This window comes from Mustela nigripes, chromosome 13 (assembly GCF_022355385.1).
Source record: "Mustela nigripes isolate SB6536 chromosome 13, MUSNIG.SB6536, whole genome shotgun sequence".
NCBI classification, from domain to species: domain Eukaryota; kingdom Metazoa; phylum Chordata; class Mammalia; order Carnivora; family Mustelidae; genus Mustela; species Mustela nigripes.
Window position 1 is genome coordinate 26,155,285 of NC_081569.1, and position 17,582 is coordinate 26,172,866.

Here is a 17,582-nt window from a genome sequence, read left to right on the forward strand (position 1 = left end):
GCAGGTTTAAGTCAGAGATGGCTTACTTTTCATTTCTCTGATTACTACAGAACAGTATTAGTGATTCTGGTCTATTAAATAGGCAAAGATAGGTATCAGAGCCAGAAAGGGTGTGAGGCTGGTGGGAATAGGAATTGTCCCCACATACAATTTGATATATGGAGTGCCTCTGACTGGCCCTGCTTTTCAGAACCTAATACAAGGAAGGCAACTGAAGACACATCTGTAGTTGGGACGGTGCTGAGAAGCCCCGCTATATCCCAGAAAAGTGGGCACAGCCTTCCAGCACCCTGCAGAGAAATCTGACAGAGGAAACTAAGAGAACATGGGGTAGGTGGTCAGCGAAAATAATCCCACAGTCTCACTGTAGGGCAAGGAGAGGTGCTTACAACGTTATAAGAGGAAAAAGGGGCAAGTTACAAAAGAGACGAATCCAGTTTCAATTATGACAAACATACAAACACATCTCCAAATGTCAGCAGTAGTTACTACTATTTGGTAGAAATACGGTCATTTTTACTTCTCTCTCTTTGCTTATCTGTATCCATCCTTTTGGATTATCTGAAATAAATCTTTCTGACTTCTGTTACAAAGAAAACAATTTACATTCCCACTGGAAGCCTTAGCACCACAGAATATCACAGATAGGTAGCACCTTGCTCTCTACAGCAAGGGCACATGAGAAAGTCTGCTCTCATCCCAAGCTGTGGGGGGCCATGATTCCCAACGACAAAACCAACCTATCTAAGAATTGTTAGTTAGACTAAGAACAGTTTTCACTTGTTACCTGAATCCGGTTCAATTCTACCACAGGACCATGCTGGCGATCTCGCACCATAGTTGCTTGTACTACTTTTCGGAAAGCTGCCTCCTAAAACATGACAGATGGACAAAATTTAGAATCTGCTATAGGAAATATTATTACCCATAGGTTTGTTTTAAATATCCTTTCCTAAGTCAAATTTTCTTTTTTTATTTTTATTAAGCTCAATTAGCCAACATTAGATTTTGATGTAGTTCAACAATTCATTAGTTGCATGTAACACCCAGGGCTCATCACAACATGTGCTATCCTTAACACCCATCACCTTGTTACCCCATCCCCACACCCCCCTTTCTACAACCCTCAGTTTGTTCCCAGAATCCAGAGTCTCTCATGGTTTGACTCCCTCTTTGATGTCCTGCTTCAGTTTTCCCTCCCTTCCCCTATGGTCCTTTGTGCTACTTCTTATGTTCCACATATGAGTGAAACCATATGATAATCGTCTTTCTCTGCTTGACTTATTTCACTTAGCATAAAACCCTCCAGTTCCATCCATGTCGATGCAAATGGTAGGTATTCATCCTTTCTGATGGCTAAGTAATATTCCAAAAAGTCAAATTTTCTTAAAAACAGTAACTACAAATGCTCTTTTCTGAATCGTGAGGTGGTGTGGGGGGCACAGCCTGGAACCCATCCACAAATCTATGCAGAGTCCCACCAGTGCTACATGTCCCCTATTTAGAGGCAAGAGGAGCCCACCACACTCTGGTGGAGGTCCAGATGTCTGCTCTGACTTGGGACTCAGGCCAAGCCCAGAGGATCGACTAGAAAACCAAGGGCTTCCAGACAAACCACAAGTCCACATGGCAGGACTGACATTAAACACTATGCCCCACTGTCATTGTCCTGACAAAAACACTAAAGAGCAGCACGGCCAGGGGGTCCTACAGGTCAGGATAGGCTTGGGGTGGGGGTGGGGAGACCAATGAAGGAGGGAACATATAGTTACCATATACTGAAAGAAACCTGGAATACCCAGGGCAAAACAGCAAAAAAAGAGAATGGGGCCCAATATCACCCAGGTAGAGGCAGGCCCGCCATGCTCATATGGACTAGGGCATAGGCAGCAGCAGTGAGGACAGAAATAGGGAAGGAGACTCAAGAGACTCAAAGAAGGTAGGATCAGTGGGAGTCCCAGATCTCTGCCAAATGGATAACCCTGCTCTTGTCCAAATACAACATGGCCAGGGAAGTCCAAGGTACCTGTAACAGTATCTAGTCCCTCTCCCAGGTCAGAACTCCAGCCTCTGAAAGCAGGACGGGCAAGAGCCCTAAGCAGCCCAAGGAGGTGACCTCAGAAGCAGAGAAGATCAAGTGAAGGTGTCAGAGAGACAACCAGCCCATAGAGGCGAACCTACCACAGCACACAGGGTCTCAAAGATGTGCATCCATCACCACGCACCCTTATATAACACCTACCAGCTACTTTTGCCCTCTCCTCTGCCTAACTTCTGTTTTACTAATTGCCCAGAACCAAGGCCAGTTCTTCCTCCACAGGAACATTTTTTTTTCTCTGAATGGTCTCACCCAGCTGGCTCTCCTGTGGTGTTCTCTCACTTCTGTGCTCTGAATTGCATCCTGGTAATAACCCTCCATGGTCACAAGCAACATACAGTCCAATTTTCCAACAGGTATGATCCTTTCCTACCCAGGACCAGAACAGAGGCCTATTACACATCCACACCCACCCTGAGGGTGCCTGCTGGACTCCCTCAGCATTCCTGCTGTCCCAGCCGTGCTCACAGCCTCCAGAACACTCATGCAGTCCGTGTGGAACACATCCTGCCTCTCACTTGGTTTTCTCCCTATGTGGGAAGGCTTTTTTCCCCTTGCTGCCTATTCTCACCTCTACTCTGACAGATTAAAAAAAATGGTAAAAGGGATCAAATTTCCTACTTTTTATTATTAAAAACTGGTTGAAGTTTCGTATCAATGTTTGTATCAATGTTACCCACACACAACTTTTTCTTGTTTCCCACCATCGGAGAGATGTTACCATTACCACAATCCTTATTAATGTCCACCTGCCTCTAAGCTATCCATTAAAATAAAATGTGTGGAGATGCCTTTGTGGCCCAGTCGGTTAAGTGTCTGCCTGTGGCTCAGATCATGATCCCAGGGTCCTGGGATCAAGTCCCACATAAGGCTCCCTGCTCAGTGGGGAGGTTGCTTCTCCCCTTCCCTGCTGTTCCCCCTGTTTGTGGGCACTCTCTCTCTAACAAATAAACAAAATCTTTAAAAAAAAGAGAAAAGAAGATGTGTGTACCAGTCTCCTTCAGCTAAGTGCCAACAAGGCCAATCCTGGGAGGAGAAGGGGAGGATCTGCTCGGATGGGACTCCAAAACATCTAGATTTTATTATTTAAAAAAAGCAACAAACAAACAAACAAATAAACAAAAAACAATATGGGACGCCTGGGTCTCAGTCAGCTGAGCATCGGACTCTTGGTTTCAGCTCAGGTCATGATCTCATGGGTCATGGCATCAAGCCCTGCATGGGACTCCATGCTCAGCAAGGAGTCTGCTTGAGAGTCTCTCCAGCAGATTCTTCCCCTACTTGCATGCGTGGGGGCTCTCTTTCTAATAAATAAATAATTTTTTAAAAAATAATAAAAATTAGGGGCGCCTGGATGGCTCAGTTGGTTAAGCGTCTGCCTTCGGCTCAGATCATGATCCTGGGGCCCTGGGGTTGAGTCCTGCCTCAGGCTCCCGGCTCAGTGGGGAGCCTTCTTCTCCCTCTCCCTCTGTCTGCTGTTCCCCTTGCTTGTGCTCTCTCTCTGTCAAATAATTAAATAAAAGTCTTTTAAAAATTAAAAAATTAAATTAAAATTTAAAAAAAAACTGTAATCTTTGATAACAAAATAGGCTACAAAATAGGTCTCAGAATCATAGACTCTTCAGAATTAGAAGTCCTCAAATCTGACCTCTGTGCTTTTTTTTCGGCACAAATATTTCCCCTATTACACAATGGTTCTGTTAGGATATCCTGTCAACTTGCTTGCCAGAAACTTAACTCCTGAATCAGACACCCTATTTCTAAAAAGCTCAAGTTACTACAGATGTCGATGGGTCAAAATCTGTCTGGTGATTTTTATGTGCCCTCTTTCATGATTCTATTCACAGCCTGTTAAAAATTATCCTTTGACAAGGAATCTCTATACATCCTGGTAGTGAACTTTCATCTAAATCATCTAGACTATCAAAGCACCCTCTCCTGGACTTCCCTGGGGAAGAAATTAGCTTCTTTTTCCTTCCTGCTGCCAGTAGGGATTTGCTATAATGCCTCAGGCTAGCCAAGTAGAGAACATTGCCAAGAAGGCTTAGTTTTGCAAACTACCCCACCCTTTTGGGGAGGTGGGAAGCAAGTGGGAAAATACCACACCACACTAATAATTTTTAATGTAAGCTCTAAAAGAGAAGACATTTTTATCTGTTTTTCACTGATACATTCTGAGCACCCAGAACAGAGCCTGCCGTATAGTAGGTGCTCAATGAACATCTCCTGAATAAGCTTTACTCTATATATTCTCAGTTCAGGAATTTTCATTGGATTAAAACTGAAATACCAGTTTTGCCTATAGCAAAGCTTGCTACAAGAGTACCTTTCCCTGGGATATCAGAATTCCTCGCAGAGTGTCAAACCCCACAGAAGGCCCAAGTCCAGTTTCATCAAGAGAGCCTTCCAGGTCGAACATGGGGATACAGGGGCAGAAGAGCTCTGAGATGTGATGTAGCAGAAGCAGCCGATTCCGCAGTGCTATTATGGGGATTTCCTGCAAGTGATTGTATTCCATGGGAACCTGAAACATTGAAGCTGCATTAAGTCAACTTAGGTGTCAAATGCACAGATAAGCCATAGTTTGTAGATGAATTCTGAAAATATTTTTTTCAAAAACACCTCTGTAAATATACAATGGAAAATGAAGTGTAAGTGTGGCCTACATGCATAATTCGATACACAGATAGTAACTGTCACTACTTATACACTCCTAGCCCAGCTGGCCAAATCCGTACTTACCTGTGCAGGAAGTTTCCCAGCGCTGGCAGGCTTGCTGGTTGACCAGGCAAGGGTATGTGCTGAGCCACAGGCCACACGGTTGACCTTCTTACCCTGAAGGGCAGCTACCAACCGAGGCCTCTGAATGGCATTTGTAGTTCCATCTCCCAGTTGCCCCTCATCATTGTCGCCCCATGTATAAACTTCTCCTAAATGAAGTGAATTTAGAATAAGTACTTGTATACTGGGACTAATGAATGCACAACCACCAACATTTTCCCATCACAATCATACTTCCTTCAATGGGGTGTTGATGATCACCTGTCTTGAAGGTCAACTTCATGTGCGACCTACATGTCTCATCATAACACCCAAAGAGGTAGAGTGCTTCTCAGAACTCCTGACAGTCCCTGCTGGCCAATGTGCCTTTTCTAGTTAAGAGGCATAAGATTCTGGTCTTAAAATAACATTTGTTCACAGGACCAAGCACATAACTGCAACAGTTCTTAATCAGAACAGTAATAGTAAAACAGATGATAATACCTTAATTGCCCAAATTAATTTTTTATGTTAAATGGAGAGGAAAAAATATCAGTTTTTTAAAACAACACAACCAGTGGTGCCTGGGTGGCTTAGTGGGTTAAAAAAACACAACCCCCAGGATGCCGGGGTGGCTCAGTTGGTTAAGTGGCTGCCTTCGGCTCAAGTCATGATCCCACCGTCCTGGGATCGAGTCCCACATCGGGCTCCTTGCTGGCAGGGAGCCTGCTTCTCCCTCTGCCTCTGCCTGCCACTCTGTCTGCCTGTGCTCGCTCTCGCTTCTCTCTCTATGACAAATAAATAAATAAAATCTTTAAAAAAAAAAAACCAACCCTGTTTTTAAAGGAAAAATAGTTCTTCCTATAGTTATTCATAACATAAACATGAGATTCATCATTGATGAGAATCATATTTTAGAGTACCATGCTAAATCCCAACCATGAAATACCACCAGAAAACTGTTTTTGTTTTTTGGGTTTTTTTTTAAGATTTTATTTATTTATTTGGGCGCCTGGGTGGCTCAGTGGGTCAAAGCCTCTGCCTTCCGCTCAGGTCATGGTCCCAGGGTCCTGGGATCGAGCCCCGCATCGGGCTCTCTGCTCGGCGGGGAGCCTGCTTCCTCCTCTTCTTCTGCCTGCCTCTCTCCCTACTTATGATCTCTGTCTATCAAATAAATCAATAAAATCTTTTTTAAAAACAGAGAGATCACAAGTAGGGAGAGAGGCAGGCAAAGAGAGAGGAGGAAGCAGGCTCGCCGCCGAGCAGAAAGCCCGATGTGGGGCTCGATCCCAGGACCCTGGGACCATGACCTGAGCGGAAGGCAGAGGCTTTAACCCACTGAGCCACCCAGGCTCTGAAAACTGTTCTAAGGGTCAGATCACTGGGTGACTAAAATAGAAATGAAGTTAGTTGCCATATCCCCAAAGATTCCTCAGGGAGCCATGCAGCCACAAGCAGCACTCTGTATAGTGTGATGCCTGCATGATCAAGGACAGTGTGCTTGTGCCCTGCCCCTTCCCATTCTGAACAGCTGGACAGTTTACTCCTAAAGCCACTTGGTGGGCATCATAGCACAGATAAGGAGAAGAGGACTTCTCTGCAGAGGTACAAATGGATGCAAAGAATCAGAGTCCACTAATGACAAAAACTTCCATATAGCAGGTGTCCCTGTGTGGGGAATTGGCCTAAGCAGAGACAAGTACCCCATGTGTAGGGGTGGCCCAGAGTGGGCAGTCACAGCCCGAGATACGTGAGGATTCATTCAGGGGAGAGGGCAAAGGCAATGGCCAGACACTGGTCACATGAGGCAGAGTAACTGAATCACTGCATTAGGGATAAAGAAACCCAAGATTCTCATCAAAAGAGATGGAAAGAAAGAAAACTAGAATGAACCCTGTGGTACAGAACTGGAACCTGTGGTCTTAGTGGGAATGTATGGTATTCAATATACATATATAGATACAAAAATAACATAGATATAAATTTGTATATTATTTACGTTAAGTATTCCCTGGCTCTGTCCACTCAGAATGCCTGGGAGTAGTGACATCCCAAAAGCAATGAGCCCATCCATCGACCTGATTTGTCTTCTAAAAACCATTCTCCTCTAAAGACACCACGACTCCTTGGGGAAATGGCCAACGCTAGGCTTGGGCCATGGGGAGTGAAGAAGATACTGTGTCTCATTGTGTCAGAAAGCAAGGAAGTATTCCGTGAATGATGGGCACACACCAGCAAATAAAGCTAGCACAATAGGGCCAATCTGAGCATCAAAATTTGTAACAGTAACAGATTATATATATCCCTTGAATAAATTAGGAAACCTGGCATCTCACATAAGATGTAAATGAAAAAATGAACATTTGATGAGAATAAAATATTCAGTGAGAAAAGGGATATTTAAATAGTTTCAAATACCATCCCAAATACTTATTTGTTACAAAGGATACTCAGTGTGGAAAAGCCTGGCAGCTACCACCTTAATCTAGTGATTAAAGTTAACAACACTGGTAATGGGACCAAGAGAAATTGCACAACACCCGATGAACTGAGAATGAATTAAGATCAAAGATGAGAAACTGAATCTACTGAGGAAATATCAGACAAACTCACATGAGGGATGTTCTACAATATAACAAGTCTACAATCTTCAAAGGTGTCACAGTTCAAAAAATCAGGAAGACTGAAGAAGTGTCAAAGAATAATGCTCATGGTCAACTGAAGATTGTCTCAGAGTAGAAGAGACATGAACATGTTTCAGCTAAATGTAACTTGTGTTGTATCATAAAAATGGGCATGAAGATCAGGTATAGTAACAACCAGTGGGAATTTCCCAAATGTACATTTCCCAAATGTTGGGATTGTTCAGTAGTGTCCTGGTTTGTAGGAAGTAAACACTCAAATGTTCATAGTGATAGGCAGTACCCAACTCTCACATGGATCAAAAAAAGGTCTTTGTACTGCACTACAAACTGTTCTCTAAGCGTGTGATTTGCTTCAAAAATTTAAAGAATGAAAAGGAAGTAATTAAAAAATGTGTTCTAAGTTCTTGATTAAGAACGAACAATGTCAGTCCACAATACACCATAACAATTACTTATTCATATATGAAACTCCTCCATTAATGAAACGATTGAAGGGTACATGTTCATATAATTCACCAAAGGCTTTAAAAGGGAAAAATGGGGAAATGGCTGTTTTAATGAAAGATGGTACACTAGTTTTCTATCATTACCATAACAAATTACCACAACTTACTCGCTTAAACGGTTCTTTCAGTTCTGTGGGTGAGAAGTCCAACATGAATCTGACTAGGCTAATAGCAAGCTATCAGCAGGCCGCGTCCTTATTGGACATTCTAAGGGAGAGAACCCACTTCCTTGTTCATTCAGGCTGTTGGGACAATTAAGTTCTTTGGAGGACCAAGGTCTTACTTCCTATGGGCTGTCAGCTGTCACCTGTTCCTAGCTTCCAGTGCTCACCCACATTCCCTGGCCCCTTTCCTCCATCTTTGTAGCCAACAATGAGGATCAAGACCCTCTCACACTTTGAAAAATCTCTCCTGCCTCTTCTCTGTCACATCTCTTTGACTGACTCTTCTGCCTCCTTTTCTGCTGTGAAGGATCTGTGTAATTACACTAGCCCATCTAATAATCCAAAATAATTTTCATATTGTAATGTCAGCTGATCAACCTTAATTCCATCTGTACAGACCCTTTTGCCATTGTGCTGGGGTCCTCAAGACCACCTTCAGGTTTCCTCATTCACTCGGTAAACTCCCTGGGCTCAGCATACAGTCATACTCAGCTACAATCACAGTGAAAGGACACGAAGAAAAATCAGCAAAGGGAAAAGGCACATGGGGTAAAGTACAGATAAACCAGATACAAGCTTCCAATGATCCAATGCCAATGGAGTTACACAGGACAAGTTTAATTCCTCTAGCAATGAGCTGTGACAACACATGTAAAGTGCTGTCTACTAAGGAAGCTCATTAGAAATTTTGGTGAGCAGAGATTTCACTAGGGCTGTCACATGGACACTTCTGCCTGGCACATACGAAGGTTCTAGGAAACAGGTTTCAGCAGAGACCACACTATGCTGTTTAGGCACAGCGAGGACTTTTGTCAATTAGGGAAGGGAAGGAGTCCCCCCAAAATTCAGGTTCTTAGAGGCCAGCTGAGGGCCACCTTGCAAGCAGCCCTTCCTAAGGACAGCAGTATCAGATGTGCTCTGTTAGCTCTTTTCTGCACAGCCATGAAATGTAACATATTCACAAGTGTTAATACCAGGGGCTGAAGATGACAAGAGCCAGAGTCCTGCTCACCAGAGAAATTCTCAGATATAATATAATTGCTCCCCGCCCGTTACGGCTGAATGTATTATTCCTGAGCAACCTCTTAGATTTCAAAGGCCTCTGTGTTGCAACATTGGGCCTCCCACCTACCATCCTCAGTGCAGCACACACAGTGCAGGGAGCCAGTGGCAATAGCAATGACTTTCTTCCCCTGCAACCCTTGGACCTGCCGTGGTCTTCTAACATGGTCATCGGATCCATGGCCCAACCTGTGATAGTCACCTTTGCCCCTGCACAAAAGGAAATATAGAATTATGAGTGCCAAGGCCCTGTCATTTACCACCTGGCCCACCCTCTTGGCTTAAGCGTCATACTTCAGGACACAAATCACAGCCTGCGATAGAAGTTACATCTCAATCTATGAGATGTCAGTTAATATAACTTCACATTAGTAAACTAGTTTTGGTGATATTAAACAAACAGAATCTTACATACCAAGTATAAACAGCACCAGATTTGGTAAGGGCGACAGAAAACTGGGACCCACACTCTACTTTAACCACTCCAAGGCCTGTAAGAGAATCAATCTAGAAGGAAAAAAGGTTCAATTAGACTGACTCAAGGTTATTGCTGACTGCTGCAACTACATAGAGACTGAACTAAATCTTATAAGGAATTCTGAAAATCCTTACTCAGGTCAAATAAAGACCCACTAAAAATGGACATATCACAGTTCAAGGTCTGTGATCATTTTCCCCTAAAATCCACTCTCCCAATTCCATTTCTCTTTGCAGTGTGGTGATTCCATTCTCCAGAAAGCCTTGTACTTCTCCTCTGCCATCCAGCCCTCTCACACCCCATAGGCCTACAGGCAAGGAGCAATAAGCAATGGGGAAGAGGGTTGGCCAAGAGGACCAGAGCTCTGGCCTCCATCTATCTAGGTTAATTAAATTAAATATGACCTTGGTCAGCTAGTACTGGAACTCACCCCCATCCCTGGACACTTAGGTTCCAGGCCCTTCACAGCCAATATCCAGAGGTCTCACTACGGCTCACTAACCTAGTCATCACCCTTTCTCATCCAGCAAGCCATGCTCTTATTATCTGTGACTGTTCTCAGACTTAAGGTTCTCATATTTGATTTTAAATTTACTTAAAACAATCTATTCTCTTAGTTCTCCCCTCACCCTCATCTCTGTCACAATCACATCACTAATGACCTCCAACCCCCCAATGTCCAACATCCTAATCCCTGACGGTTCAAAGCCTGTGTCTAAGCTTTCCTAAGCATAATAAAGTCCATAACAGACAGTTTTCCCATAAATTTGGAAACCCTAAGTAAACTGTAACATGGTTAAAATACCATATACCTGCAAGAGAAAAGGAACAAGAGATGATAAGACTGAGGAAGAAGCCCTGAGCTTCTAGTTTTCCAGCAGTGCCCAGCAGGGCACGGGGGTGCCTCCAAGCACATCTCCACCAGGCTTTGGCTGTAGGCAGCATCAGCCAAAACCACTCTCTGCAATGATGTTAATGTGCTGTGTCCACAATGCCCAAATGGAAGCTACCAGACACATGGAGTTACTGAGCACATGAAATGTGGCCACTGTGAAAGAAGAAGTGAATTGTAAATTTACCTACTCTTAACTGAGTTAAATTTAAACTTAAATAGCCATGTGTGGCCAACAGCTACTGTACGGGGCAGCACAGCTGTGGGAAGAAAAGCTATGCAGCTCTAGCCTGGCTCTCATCCCATCTGAGGGGGCCTCTGGTAGAATGCTGCCTCCCAGGGCTGCCAGTGCACAGTGAGGGTCTCTATTCCACACACACAGTCCCAGATCCCTATCAAGATTGGACACCAAGCAGCAACAGTTTCTATTGTTCTTTCACAGCACACACACTCGCAAATCCACAGCAAAGCACCTCAGCTAAATGACCCGGTCGTGTTCACACACACTGCAGGCAGCATAGCAGTCAGCACATGATCTAAACACATCAATGAACTTCATCTCTGCCAACTGCCCATTCACAAGGGCAAGACAGTCTTACAAAGTTAAGAAATTGCTCAGAATCATGCAGGTCACATGGAGAAAAGCAATCTGACCCCCAATCCAGGCCTGTAGCCTCTTCTCTTAGGCCATCACAGGATGTCCATTTAACACAGGATGTCCTCTGGCTAAACCAGATGCAACCCTTTCAGCAAGCACTATTATATTCATAGCTATAGAACTCTGTAAATTGAAAAGACTATGAAGAATTTGTTATTCTTTTCCTCAAACAGGTCTACATACTACATAAAAACACAGGTCTCACAAAATTACATAAATTTCAGATAGCACTTAAGGTATCTCAATACCTTTGGGCCTTTCACTCACTTTTTACCCAATTATCCATTATATTTTCTGCAAAGAAGGTAAGATGTGCTGAGAGACACATAATGGGGGATGGGGCAGTGAGACTTGGTGCTCCTGAGAGGGCCCAGGGGGCTCTAAGAGCTCCAGAAAGACCTGATACCATCCCAAGATCTTTGGGAATGGTGCCTTTCTCTCAACTGCGCAGACACAAATACCTTCATGGGTACTTTACAGCCATCACTGCCTCCTCGGCCAAGTTTGCCATAGTCCCCGTCCCCCCAGGACCAGACAGTATCATCATCAGTGAGGCAGAGGGTCTGGGCATCTCCACTGCCACAGGCAACGTCAACCACGCGGTGGCCCTGTAGCGCCTCCACCTTCAGAGAAAAGGAATCAAAGTTATCCGACTGTAGTAGAAAGGAAGTTTACCTAAGGAAAGATTTTACTTTTCTTAATTTTTAAAAAATTTATTTATGATTGCCTGGGTGGCTCCGTCGGTTAAGCATCTGCCTTTGGCTCAGGTCAGGGTCCTGGGATTGAGCCCCACATCAGGCTCTCTGTTCCACAGGGAGCCTGCTTCTCCCTCTGCCTCTGCCTGTGTTCTCTGTCAAGTAAGTATGTAAAACCTCCCCCCCACAAAAAGATTTACTTATTTGAATGAAAGAGACAGACGGAGAGAGCAGATGCCCACTCGAGAGTAGGCGAGGGGGAGGGAGAGACAGAGAATCTAAGCAGACTTCCCACTGAGTGCAAAGTCTGATGCAGGGCTCAATTTTACAACCCTGAGATCATGACCTGAACAAAAATCAAGAGGCAGTCACTTAATCCACTTAGACACTCAGGCATCCCAGGAAAGGCTTTAAAGTACTGTGATGCTCTTTCTGTCTGTGTGGAGGGCGGGGAGGGAAGCCTTTTTTGCAAAGAAAGTACAATTTTAATAATCTTGTAAGATGAGACAGAAACACCTTCATCTGAATGAACCAAATAAATCTAAACTATAGGAGGCAGGAATCAGTGTCCCCAATCAGCCAGTCCTACCACACCAAGAAGTCTTACTTACTGCTTCACCCAAAATACAGTGGGCCTTAAAGAAGCCAAAGCATTCAGCTAGATGCCAAGTAATACTAATTTATATTAATAAATACTATTATATATTTATTATTATATATATATATAATAAAGTATAAATAAAAGGTAGTGTTTCAAATATTACCCTGTTTAAATGACTCACTGAATACAAAACCTGTTTGTATGTGCTTTGGTGAGTGCTGTGAAGTGTATAAACCGGGCGATTCACAGACCTGTACCCCTAGGGATAAAAATATATTATGTTTATAAAAAAAAAATTTTTTTTTAATGGAAAACAAACAAACAAACAAACCTGCTTGTAAATAATGAGTGTAAGGCCATCAATCTAAAAGAAACTAGGGGCGCCTGGGTGGTTCAGTGGGTTAAGCCTCTACCTTCGGCTCAGGTCATGATCCCAGGGGCCTGGGATCGAGTCCCGCATAGGGCTCTCTGCTCAGCAGGGAGCCTGCTTCTCCTCATCTCTCTCTCTGTCTGTCTCTCTGCCTATTTGTGATCTCTCTCTCTGTCAAATAAATAAATAAAATTTAAAAAAAATAAAATAAAATAAAAGAAACTAGAAGAGGAAATACTTTTGACTTTTAAAAATCACAATGGCATAGCTACCTCCCCCACCACCTTCAACAGTGAGGGTATGAAGAGCCACCCTAGACCTCTGAGCACCTTTTCAAGGTGCCTTCTCACCAGCTTTGGCTTTAACTGGTCCTCGCTGTCGCTGTGTCCCAGGCGGCCATACCGGCCTTTGCCCCATGTGTAGAGGTCCCCTGCTGCTGTGACGCAGGCACTATGGGCTCCACCAGCAGCAACATCAACCACTTCAATTCCTCTCAGAGACTCAATGACTCGAGGGCGGTCACAGGGACTGCAAATAAGGTCAACAAGGATAACTGTAATAGTTTTATTCTTAAATATTTTAAAAGTATTAAATACTAGACTTTTGGTTTACTGTTCACTTATTTAATGTACACCTCTCAAATCAGTTAATTAAGAACAATCATTCAGACCTGAAGTCAAAACTTCATTATTTTCTAAATGTCTCCTTTTATACCAGCTACCCTAATGCCAGAGAGCAGAGACTTTCAATCGAAATCAGAAGCCAGGAGACTAGTGCCCAATGCAGGCCAATCTGGCCCATGGCCTGTTTTTGAAAGGCCAATTAACAAGAATGAATTTTATATTTTTAAAGGGCTATTAAAAAACAAAAACAAAAACTGAAGCATAAACAACAAAGACTGCATGTGGCTGGCCTAAAATATTTATTACTACTTCCTCTACCAAAACAAGTTGCCCACCCTTGCTATAAATCAACATTTAAGGAGTTTCATCATTTGAATGTTAACTAGCCTACAATGGGGCAAACACTGATAGCAAACTTGTTTATTTTCTTATTATTGAGTTTTGAAAGACCTTAGCCAGATGTATCATTACAAATAATGTTTTCTCAGTCTGTATGCAGCATGTCTTTTCAATCTATCTTTCGAAAGCCTGAAGTTTACATTTTTATGAAATTCAATTTATCCTATTTTTCTTTACTGGATTATGTTTTTGGAGTTTTATCTAAAAATCCTTATCTGACCTAAGTCACAAAGGTTTTCTCTCATGTTTTCTTCTAGAAGTTTTTGGATTTAGGTTTTACATTTATGATTACCAATCCTTTTGAGTTAAATCTGGATGTGGTACAAGAAGTTCATTGCTGCTATATGGTAATCCAATTGTTCAAGACCATTTGTTGAAAAAGTTCTGTTCTCCAATAAAATGTCTGCACTTTTGTAAACTGTGCATTGGAAGTTATAAGAGAGAAATCAAGCTTCATTTTTCCAGTCATTATTCAGTATTTGTGATACATTTTTAGACTCTTGTGTTCCACTGGTACCTTTCTCTTTTTACAATACTATACTGTCTCGATTACCGTAGCTTTAAAATGAGGTTTGAAATAATGTCAGTCCTCCAACTTTGCTCCTTATTTTTAAAATTGTTTTGATTATTCTAGGCACTCTGAATTTCCATATGAATTTTGCAATCAGTTTGTCAATTTTTACACACATTTTAATTGGGAAGGGGTAAAACGTGTAGGTTAATTGGAGGAAAACTGACAAAATAATATTGTCTTCTAATCCATGAACACAGAGTATACTCTCCTCCATAATTTTAGGTCTTTTAAAATTTCCCCCACCAGTATTTTATAGTTTTCTGCCTATAAATTCTCCACGGTTTTTTTTTTTTTAAACCTCCTCCCCCCACCAAGTCAAATTTGTCCCTTACTATTTCAATTCTGGGAGGAGGATAATATAAATGGTATTTTTAAAACTTTAATTTCTGATTACATTGTGTATGTATAGACACACAACTGCCTTTTACTTAGTGATCTATCCTGCAACCCTGCTAATCTCACTTATTAATTCTAGTAGCTTTTTTGTTGATAGCATGGATTTTCTATATCAACAATTATACTACATGTAAATAGCTTTAATTCTCTTTCCAATCTGAATGCCTTTTTTATACTGCTATACTGCACGTGCTAATCTTGAAGTACAATACTGAATCTTGATAGTAGATGTCCTTGTCTTTTTCCTGAAATTGGAGGAGGTTCAGTCTGTCACTCTTAAGTATGAATTAGCTCTATGTGTAACAGAGATGCTCTTCATCAAGTCACAGAAGTTCTCTTTTTTATTCCTAGATTAGTGAAAACTGTTTGTCAGGAACTGATGAAGTTTGCCAAATGTTTTTCCTTCCTTCATCTACTAAGATGACCATATGTGGTTTTTCTTTATTACTGGCTTCATTTTCCAATGTTAAAAGACAATTATGCAATTTCTGACATAAAACTCACTTGATCATGGTGGTGTATTACCCTTTTATATATTGTCAGATTTGATTTTCTAAAATCTTAAGAATTTTTATATCTACTTTCATGAAGGACATTGGTCTGTATTTCTCTATTAATGTCTAAGTCTAGTATTGATGTAAGACTAAAGCTATCCACAAAGGAAAGTTGGGGAGAATGCCCTCCTCAATTTTCTAAAATAGTTTCTTAAGAATTGGTATTATCTGTTACTTATACATGTGGCAGAAACCATATCACCTGTTTATGGGAAACTCATTTACTTAAATAGACACAAAGCTATCTGAGTCACCTATTGCTTCTTGAGTGAACATTAAAGAGTGTGTGTCCTTTGAGAAATTTGTCCATCTCATCTAAAAAGCTGCATTTGTTGTCATAAAGATGTTCATTATATTTTTCAATAGCTATTCATTCTGCAGTGATTAAATGCCCTCATTCCTGATATTGCTACAATTTGTATAATCTTTTTTCTTGATCAGTCTAGAGGCAGGTTTTATACTGACTTTCTCAAAAAACTAACTTCTGTTTTCTTTGATTTTTCTCTATTGCTCTATTTTCTGTTTCATGGATTCTCACTCTGATCTTCCTTATTTCCTTTATTCTGCTTATTCTGGGTTGCATTTGTCCTTATTCTAGGTCTCAACGTACAAACTGAAGTCATTAAAAAAAATGTTTCTTTTATAAATTTTTTTAAAAAGGCATTTTATGCTATAAATCTCCTAAGTACTGCCTTTGCTGGATCACATACATTTTTATACTCTGTTTATACATTTTCACTCAGGTGAAAAATCTTTTTCCTTTCTTTCTTTTCTTTTTTTTTTTTTTTTTAAAGATTCTGTTTATTTATTTGACAGAGAGAGAGCATCTGAGCAAGGGGAGTAGCAAGCAGGGGAGAGGGAGAAGCAGGCTCCCTGCAGAGCAGGGAGCCCAATGTAGGGCTTGATCTCAGAACCCTGGGATCATAATCTAAGCTGAAGGCAGACGCTTAACTCACTCAGCCACCCAGGAGCCCCATGGTCAAAATCATTTCTAATTTACTTCTGATTCCCTCTTTGGCCAGTCATTTCAAAAGGTTTTATTTACTTTCCAAATATTTGGAAGATTTCCCAGAGATTTTATTGTTATTGGTTTCTAATTAATTCCATTAGGGTCACAGAATATAATTTATATTACTTGAGTACTCTTGATGTGTATGATTTGTTTTTTTGGCCCAAATTATAGTCTGTGTTGGTAGTTGTTACACATACATATGTTGGTAGTTGAAAAGAAAGTGCTTTTGCTAAATTGAATGTTCTGTAAATGAGTATTTGATCAAGTTAGTTGACAAGAGTTGTCTTCTGACAGATTTTCTATTTACATGTTTTATTGCTTATTGAGAGAAGGGTATTAAAATCTCCAACTGTAACTGTGGATTTGTCTATTTTTACCTGCAACTCTGTCATTTTGTTTAATTTCATGTATTCAGAAGGTCTACCATTAATTGTGTCAACATTTAAGATATTATGTCCCCTCGATGACTGACCACTTCATCATTACTAATTGACCCTTTTTATCCCTCTCAATATTCTTTGCTGTGAAATCTATGTATGATATTAATACAAGCATACCAGCTTTCTTTTGATTAGTGTTAACATGGTATATATTTTTCCATTTTTTTACTTGTAATCTATTTATGTGTCTAATATTTAAAATTAGTTTTAAAATAGATTTAATCTTGCTTTTATATCCCTTCTGACAACCTCTGACTTTTAAATGAAGTGCCTAAACCATTTACATTTGATGTTACTGTTGATATATTTTTGCTTATATCACATCTTGCTATCTTTTTCCTACTTGTCTCCTTTGTTTACTCAATTTTTTTTCTTCTTATAGTATGTTTTACAATTTCACTTTAGCTTCTTTGTTGGTTTATCAAGTAAAGCTTTTTGTTGCATTATATTAATGTTTGTTTTAGGGTATGCAGAATACCTCTCTATTACAGTTTAATCTGGTCACATACTACATCATGTATAATATAAGAGCATCACAGTGGAATACTTCTATTTCCTACTCCCAAAGCCTCTGTGTTGATGTGGTCTTCCTCTTATTATTGCTATATATTTTACTTCTGTGTCTCAATTCATTTTTATTATACCCTTGAAATAC

At 41.1% G+C, this 17,582-nt stretch overlaps 1 protein-coding gene across 5 annotated transcripts in view; it reads right to left on the reverse strand.

Annotated features, from left to right (window-relative positions):
- Positions 1-17,582, reverse strand: part of HERC2 (HECT and RLD domain containing E3 ubiquitin protein ligase 2) — a 239,496-nt gene that overhangs the window by 8,301 nt on the left and 213,613 nt on the right. For all 5 annotated transcript variants that reach the window (XM_059371738.1, XM_059371740.1, XM_059371741.1 and 2 more), the window contains exons 80-86: positions 13,280-13,457; positions 11,725-11,886; positions 9,651-9,742; positions 9,306-9,445; positions 4,841-5,028; positions 4,425-4,622; positions 788-871 (exon numbers count right to left, since the gene is read on the reverse strand). In XM_059371738.1, coding sequence (XP_059227721.1) covers positions 788-871; positions 4,425-4,622; positions 4,841-5,028; positions 9,306-9,445; positions 9,651-9,742; positions 11,725-11,886; positions 13,280-13,457 — 1,042 coding nt within the window. The remainder of the gene's footprint in view (positions 1-787; positions 872-4,424; positions 4,623-4,840; positions 5,029-9,305; positions 9,446-9,650; positions 9,743-11,724; positions 11,887-13,279; positions 13,458-17,582) is intronic.